We start from the raw sequence: 9299 nt of genomic DNA, 5'->3' as shown, positions 1-9299 counted from the left end.
AGATATATAGGCCTATGTGTACGCATTTGGGAATATTTTTGCTTTTGAATTCATGAATTATATTTTGAGTTTATGAATTGGAGTTGTGAATGTAGGTTATGTATTTTAAATTTACAAATTGTACTGTGTATTTATGAAAGCAAATGGATTATTATTGAGGCTGATCTGGCTCCATAAACATCCCTCGAAATTCATTTTTAAGATAAGGAAAGATAATATAAGATCGTGAAATGTATCTGGCTATATAACCAGCTAAACCAGCTTTATGGTTTAGGCATTTCTATAGTAAAACAAGTTTTTTATTGTGAAATCACTTTTCACTATGCACTTGCAGGTTTACCTGTGCACTCAACCACCTAGTCTGAGTTTTTCTAAGGGTATTGTTATTCAACCTTGGTCTCTGAACTAGCATATAATTAAACGTGTGTCAGAGCTAGCCTAAACCACTGCATCAGGTTTCCAACATTCCACACCTTATGTTTGCGGCAAAACGAAAATATTCAAAAATTTAAAGTGCACACACTACTTGCACTATTTATACTTGTATATAAAATGTAACGATATATGGAAAAATGCTATAAAATGATGTCAATAACTTCATCTCATTTCAGTAACTATATAAAAACTATAATAAAAGTAAAAAATTATCCATATCAGGGTTCGTATTATTTGCATGGCAATAAATAGCATATCTGATGTTTAAAATGTGAAACAATGACATTTAATATTTTTAATTACTTTATTTCCTTAAAATTTAACACGCAATATACCTTAATGATTTTTAAAAATTATTGCAAAGTTAGTAGACAAAAAAAACAGCCTTTGTTGATGATGCACCTTTGGCAAAAATCACATGATGCCATTCTTTCTTTCTTTCTTTCTTTCTTTCTTTCTTTCTTTCTTTCTTTCTTTCTTTCTTTCTTTCTTTCTTTCTTTCTTAATGTTTTGGTTTAGCCTAACTAATGCTTCTTTCCATAAAAAAACTGTAGACATTGAATGTAATTTGTTACAAATTATTTTCGAGAAAAAAAAAACCTGCAGTTTAGATATGCCGCTTTTAGGGCTGATCTGTATGGTCATAAAACAAATAACAAACAAAGTCGTTGTTTGTCAGGGTGGAGCGATGAGGGGAAGTGTCCATTCTGGCATTGACTCTGGTCTGGCTCGAAGAGCTGCTCTGTCCAGAGTAAATGCAAGCTGAGCTCAGCTCATTCTGCGCAGTCAGACTGAAGCTCAGTCGCTCACCGCTGTCATGTACTGGAAACTACACTTGGACTCCAGCCATATCTAGGGGAATAATGCGTGATGAAGTAGCTTACTTTTGCAGGTATTGTCGGCGGATAGTTAACGCTTATGAGCGACGTATGTCATAGTATTGCGCGAATTTTGCCTAAATCATTGCGTCGTGGAATTACTTTTTAATCATTACGATGACCTGAACAGCTGTTCCATCAACTCAGCATTTCTGCTTTATTTTAAACACCGAGTGCCTTATCCACACGGAACCAACCGGTTTTTTCCGACAAATTTTTACCAAAAATTTGCTTGAGTACACTTGCATAATTGGTACTTTCCAATCAAAATCTCTGGACTACTTGCCATACACGACAATATTATAGCCTGTGTATTTAAAGGTAATGTTACTATTTCATCTTTTCTTTTTCCTTAAGTTTTTATTTCGGAATTATGATCAGCAACATGAAAGATTCAGATTTGTTTGGTCAAGTCAGATTAAATAATACATCGTGGGATGTATAAATGTTCCTAGCTCATTGAAAGGAAGTGTGTTGAATAGATTTTGCTTTTAAATGTTAATCCCGCATAAAGTCTGTTTTGATTAAATATAGACGGATGTGCGAGATATAGGCTTAAGATATGCTTGTAAAGTCTTCTTGAATATGCCTGTGTATGAGAGTGATAATTATATACGAACCCAAATTTAACTTGCATTATACACTTATACGTCTTCTTCACATGTCACCTTGACATACAGTTATGAGCATTTAAGGCATTTGTTTGTAAGTTTGCCTGTAACACCAACAAATTAGTTTCCTGGTTGCTCTTTATTTTATTACTACATATTAGAGGCATTAATACAGAGACCTAAAATTGTAATGAAAAATAACCCATTACATATGCAATGAAGAACATCAACAATAAGCTTGAAGTGGTCATTATTTTATTGTAATTCTTTTATTTTCATCTGTACTTTTCCTATATAAATTGTTTACTTGCTTCACTTGTTTATTGCTGAAATGTCAAAACCAGATTTACTGCATACTTTCATCTCATTGGTGTGGTTATTCCTAGTCTATTTGTGTTTGAACATGTTCTATTTATTATTAAATGCTAATTTATTTTGATGATATATATATATATATATATATATATATATATATATATATATATATATATATATATATATATATATATATATACACACACACACACACACACACACACACACATACATACATACATATACATATATATATATATATATATATATATATATATATATATATATATATATATATATATATATATATATATAAAGTTAAATCTAATATCCTAAAATTAATTAACAGGATATCTTTAAAGCCTCGGGGTCTTTAAAAGTATTAAAAGTTGATAAATCAATGTAGAGAAATTTAAGGCCCTTAAAAAGTTTTATAAAGCATTAAATGCTATTTTGCAAGGTATTAATTTTGATATCATTTTTGATTTTGCAATGCATGGTTGTGTGCTAAAGTTTGCCTGAATTAAATCTGAGAATATCAGGATGCTGTGTAGTTTATTAAATTAACTTCTCCTACTAGATTTGACATCACGCTGCTTTGTTTACTGTAGTAATCATGGCAACACCATTATTTCTGCAGTTCAATAGGCACCAACCTGCTGAATTTATTTCATAGATTTGTATTCAGTATATGAATAATGCTTTAGTTTTGGATTAGTTTCTTACATTAATATTTAGTAAATATACTGTAAGTTAAAATCTCGCCAGTGTTTCCAGTTGAAACCTAAAGTGGTTATAAGGTCTTAAAATGTTTGGAAAGAGTCTTAAAAAGGTTTAAAAAGGTATTGAATTTCACTCACTGATTCCTGTAAATACTGTGATTAAACAATTACAGAATTTTTTTTTAAAATTCCATTGCTTTCCATTGAGTATTTTGAGTTGTTTTGATATATTTATTTGCTTTACTCCACAGAAGATCAAGAACAGATGGAAAAAAAGGGCAAATTCAAAGTGCTTCTTGTATTAACATTTATGGCCATTATTATTTTCACATTGTTTTTGGACCATAAGGATAATCATAAACATAACACACAAGCTACTCCTCTAACAAGAGCTCCTGTGACAAATTATACAATCAAAATCCAAGAGGATTTATATTCAATAACGCCCATCAAAGACTCTGAGCATTTCATGGTGTCAGCGTTTATTGACCACAGACTGGACGGAGCCATTCGAGTCATCAGCATAATCAAGAGAAAAAATCTGCAGCCCCTTTATTGTGTTTACTGTACCACCAAACATGACTGCAAAACTGTTGAGACTGAGGTCCAGATACACACCGACCATTTTTCCTTTCCATATGGTGCTTCAGATGTGATTTGTAAAGGCAAGAACATGCAAAGGGCAACCAGTGTCGCCATAACAACTAGCAAGAAAGATTCAGCTGACCTCAGAACAGATTATCTGGAAATCAAAAATAAGCTGGTAACAGACAATTTCAAGTATAACTTCACTGTTTGCATCTCCAACCTCTTTGGAAGCTACAACAATGTACTGCAGTTTGCTCAAACTATGGAGATGTACAAACTTCTGGGTGTACAGCATGTGGTCATCTATAATACCAGCTGTGGTGCAGACTTGAAGAAGCTTCTAAAACATTATGAATCAGAAGGGTTACTGGAGATTGTTTCGTGGCCTATCGACAAGTTTATGAATCCCTCCCCAGGCTGGAATATCAAAAAACACAAAGGCGATCTTCATTATTATGGTCAGTTAGTAACACTCAACGAGTGCATCTACAGGCACATGTATCAATCCAGATATGTTCTTCTGAATGACATCGATGAGATCATCATGCCATACAAATACTCAAATTTACAGTCTCTTATGGAGGACCTCCAGTCTGCTGATCCCAGCAAAGGAGTGTTCCTCATAGAGAACCACATATTCCCCAAAACACAGTTTGAGGACAGCGGGAAGTTCAAGCGAAAAGAATGGAAAAATATTTCTGGAATCAATATCATGGAGCACATTTACAGAGAACCTGAACGTAAGAATGTTTACAATCCCACAAAGATGATTGTCAACCCAAGGAAGGTGGAGCAGACATCAGTGCATTCCTCCTTGAAGAACTTTGGAGGGAGTTACCATGTTCCATTTAATGTATGTAGGATTGTGCATGTGAGAGTCCCGCTGCAAGGGAGTCTGACCAAAGAGCAACTCTTTGTAGACAAAAGAGTCTGGGACTTTGAAAACGATCTGATACCGAATGTTGACAGAACTTTGATACTTTCTGGTCTCCTCAAGGATTCCAGTTGAGATGTTTGCATCAGGGATTTGTAGAAAGAAATGCCATCAAAATGAACAAGAAACACTACAAATTCAAGGCAAGGGGAAAATGTCCCAGCACAATCAACTAAACAATTATGCTGCAACAATTAATGTGAAAAAATAAATGAAAAATTAAGGATGGCCAGTTGGAGGGCTAAAGATTAGTTAACTCTGAATTCTGCATTCTTACAAGTTCTCTCATCATAAAAATGTAATGCAGATATACTGTAAATATAATAGTGTGTAAACATGCTGCATAAATTGTGTTTGAATATCATGCACTGATATGTTTTGTCTTTGTAGACAAAATGTGGCAAGCCTTTTCCCAAACACATTGTTTTGTATTATTATTTTTTGTTCAAGTATGTATTCTTATAATTAATATTAATGATCCTCATGAAATATCAATCAATAATCAACATTATTTGATATTTTAAAAATGATCTTCAAATGTAATATATACACATTTATAAAAATAACTTACATAAAAACAGATGATCATTAAACAAGAATCACATGTTAGAAACATTCTTTTGGAACATTTTTATGAGAATTACTTTTTTTTTCTTGAAAATGTTTCAAAATCATGTTTCATGTGTGTTTTACGTGAGGCTTTTGCATGTTATGCTCATGTGAACAGAGCTTGAAGTGGGAAGATTTCACTTGTGGTGGGTAAGACACCCACTCCAACTAGTCACTTTTTTGGGGTTGAATGTAATAATTTAACTGAAGTTTCTTAAAAGATGGGGTAAATTATAAACTAACTGCAACATGATACTACGAAACTATCACTCCCACAGATATGTAGCCCTGATTAAGTAGTACTAATATGCCCTGCTGGCTATGAGGAAATATTTATACGAAGCTCGATAAACGCTCAAAAATATGTAGTAAAGAAAGAAATGGGACATTTTACTTTCAGTTCAGCTGTTCTCATGCAACAGCACATTAGCAAACTAAATTGTTTAAAGCAATGTATTTATTATTATTATTATTTTTTTTTTTTGCTGCGACCATATGTTGACTATACATTGGCAAAACATTTTCATTAATGTTTGCATATTTGTGCTGGGTTAGTTTAAGCATTATGTTAAAGTGACAAAGCATGGGTATTTATAGTACTTAACAATTGGGCAAAATATTATAAAATTCAAATGTTTATTTGGATTTTAGCAATCATATTTTTGTAAGATCTGCTTACTGTAAGGTCCATTAGCAGTTCTGTCTATAAACATAGATTATTTTTTTCTACAAGTCATGTTCATATCAAAATGTACTCATTTTTATTGAGATTGGATGGTCAAAATGCCAATTCATGGGTTTCTCTTACAAACATGGCATTCTTGTAAACAAAATTTGTTTAAAGTCAACTTCCCTATAAATAACAGCTGTAACCTTGTGTGATAAAAAAAAAAAAAAAACAAAAAACTTACAACTGTGAAATAAAAATGTTGCTTTTGAGACAAATGTTAATCTAAATAATGGTAACAGATATTTAGGTATTCTTGCATAAAATGTGATTTTTTTTTTTTTTTTGATATTGTGTTGGGCCATGTTGTGAAAGATTTGTTTGTAATGATTGGGACAATATATGGAAAAATGATAAGTACGCATGTGTTATATGTCTTTTGGATACGGTAAAATAAAACATGTTGAAATTCTCAATAGATTTTTTTCAGATGATTACAGTGCCAAATCATTTAGAGCAGGGGTGTCAAACTCAATTCCTGGAGGGCCGAAGCCCTGTACAGTTTAGTTCAAACCCTGCTCCAACACACTTACCTGTAGGTTTCAAACAAGCCTGAAGGACTCAAATAGTTTGATCAGGTATGTTTAATTAGTATTGGAACTAAATTGTGCAGAGCAGCGGCCCTTTTGGAACTTAGTTTGACACCTGTGATTTAGAGAGAGCGATAATGTTAGTCTTTCTATGTGCTATTATAGTTTGTGAAGATTTATGTCTATATTGTTAGATAGAAACATTTTTTAAAGGCTATGACATAACCCAGTTAGGTGGGAAAAAACAAGATAATTATATTCATTTTACCTTTAGGCAGAGCAGGCATGACTGAATCATAGAGGAACCTGCTTTGTACAAATGAATCACAGAGGTTTCTGCTCTTTTTAACATTAAAATGTTTTGTTGAGCAAAAATGAACCTAATGTTACAGATGTGTTCAAGAAATTATTTAAACAGTTTCTATTTAAAGGAAAACTCCACTTTAAACAAACACAAAAGAAGTCTCCTAGAGTTAAGCAGTTGACCTGAACCATTTTTGAATTTCATTTTGAATTTTAAACTGATTTCCTGTTCTGGTGGGTTACTTTTAGCTTAGCTTAGCATAATTAATTGATTCGATTTAGACCATTAGCATTTTGTAAAAAAAAAAAAAAATGTTAAAGAGTTCAAAAGTCTTTCTATTTAAATCTCAAATACTCCAATAGAATCTGGATGTAGCCTTGTAGCTGAGACTGCATATCCAACATGATCTCACAGCAATTCTTAACTTTTTGATTTTGTGGTTAATTCATATGAATTCGTACAATCATATTTGTACAATTTAGTACGATTTTCTTGTCTCCCCAATAATGGTTAAAACTGAATAATGGAATAAACTGAACTGAACTGAACTTAAAGGGTCACGAAACACCAAAACACATTTTTTGAGCTGTTGACAGTCGTATATGTGTCCCACACTGCTAAAAACCCTATTAGGACACCTATATTTCACTAAAAAGTGTAAATTGGTTGTTTTTGCTTTATTTCAAGCAAATTTGTACTTCCTGTTTGAAACGAATTTTTGAAGCTGCGTCACGGTCATGACATAATAGCGTGTATTCCAGCGTGCAGACTGGGCGTCTGTGCCTGAGTGAGCCTTATTACGTCTTACAGTGTGATGCATTAATGCATGAGTAAGGCTTGGGTGAAACCAATCAGCGCGCTCTATTGTGCAACTTCATTAATATTCATTATTGTCACCGTGTTTACACCACAAAGACGTCACGTTGTGTTGGCAAAACAAGCGTGAAGTGTTGCTTTTATAGTTTGCTGCTGTTAAGTTTCGTTTTCATTTTCTCTCTGTGAGAGCTTATCTGGATCACGTGTGGATTAACAGTGTACGCGACGCGCGACAACAATAACTTACGTGTCTAAGGAGGATTATTGTTTACCTGAGAGCTGTTCTCATCTGCAAACGCTGAAATCTGGATTTTCTTGTAGTATTCTCTTCATAAAGACGCGGCTCTAGTTGCTGGTGATTGTTCTGTCTCTACAGATTTGGTAAGTGAGCGACCAGTGCTCTTTGTTTATTCAGTTTGTTCGTATCGAATTAAGTTAACTATTGCACTGAGTGCAGAAATGTTAGCACCGCATTTTGTGACCGGAATAACACACGCGGCTTTCTGACACTACCTGCCGTGTGCATCTAAGTTTCCGGGAAATGCAGAGTTTTTTTTTCTCTCATTCGCCGTGCGTTATCAAACATCGCATGAAAAATACACGCTTGCAGCAGTTCCTCGAATCAAATATCTTTGTCGCGAGAGGCATGAATGAATTCCCTGAATGAAAGAGCCAAACTGCAGTTAAAGTCCAACATTTAATAATTTGGCAAATAATTCGACTACAGATGTCCATGTAGGTTAAACACCATCACTTTCTCCTGTCTGTGTGGGTGTGTATTTTGACTCTGAAACTCGTTCCTCCGACACTCCCCCCTAAACAGAGCTGGACACGCCCACTTTTCTGACTTTTTCCAAAGTAGAGGTGTGAAAACACCCTGTTGAAACGAGGGGGTTTCATGGCCCTTTAAACACTAAAAACTGAACTACACTGTTCCAGTTACTATGACCAGTTATGTGAAGCTGCTTTGACACAATCTACATTGTAAAAGCGCTATACAAATAAAGCTGAATTGAATTGAAGCTTGGACAGAGTGCACTGATGAGGAGTGAGAGGTCCTTACTGTAGCCCCACCTGTAATGCTCAGGCCTGCCCATGTGCTAACTTGCGGGGAGCAACAGGGGTGGTGCTCCCTAATGCTAGAGTATGCCATGACCTCACCTGCGCAACAGTCACGCACTTGCAGTGAGGGCAAGAACTGTCCGCGAGCACGGCTACAACATGCTGGACCCCCAGACATGTGATGCAATACTCGTGCCTGTCATCCTGGGCTAAGAAACCACTGCATAGAAATGCATGGCCAGAACGACATCTTTAAAAAGATGCGCTGATCAGCCGTGTTGCTCTCTTAGGGTATCTGCTCTTATAGAGAAAACTGCTCTTTTAAACACCAATGAAATGCCCGGGGGATGGGAAAACAGACCAGTTTGACCTGCACTGTAAAGAAAACTTGAAATCAGGATCGCAGATAGGAGCTCTTCAGTCTCAGTGAGAGGTTTGAAGCAAAGAATCTGATGCTCGCCCCGCGGACGCCAACTGATATACTTCACTAATGACTAATCACTAGCACCTGCAAAGCCGAGCTCTACCTTCACTTTTGGCATTCATTGGCCCTTTCTCTTTAGAGTGATTGGTCATCTAGCGATCTCCTGTTGTCTTGTTACCAGATGCACGTTAAAGTGCCCTTTCTCATTATTAACACACCATTGATTATTGCTTCAATAAAACTACTAAATTGCTGCTGATCCATAGTTAGTTAGATAATAGGTTTAGGTACTGATTAGAATCAGGCATGTAGACTAAGTTCATGCACTGTGTCGGTGTCACAGC

General features: G+C 34.9%; 1 protein-coding gene across 2 annotated transcripts; it reads left to right on the top strand.

Annotated features, from left to right (window-relative positions):
- The first annotated feature begins 1182 nt into the window (after positions 1 to 1182).
- On the top strand, positions 1183 to 6237 carry zgc:194839. 2 transcript variants are annotated; one of them, NM_001123324.1, is given in 2 exon segments: positions 1183 to 1634; positions 3216 to 4630. In NM_001123324.1, a coding segment is annotated over 1 exon segment (1332 nt). In that variant the 5' UTR covers positions 1183 to 1634; positions 3216 to 3226; the 3' UTR covers positions 4559 to 4630.
- Positions 6238 to 9299: the final 3062 nt, after the last annotated feature.

Source organism: Danio rerio, chromosome 8 (assembly GCF_052040795.2).
Source record: "Danio rerio strain M-AB ecotype USA chromosome 8, GRCz13ab, whole genome shotgun sequence".
Lineage (NCBI taxonomy): Eukaryota > Metazoa > Chordata > Actinopteri > Cypriniformes > Danionidae > Danio > Danio rerio.
This window is presented reverse-complemented; position numbering and strand designations above follow the sequence as displayed.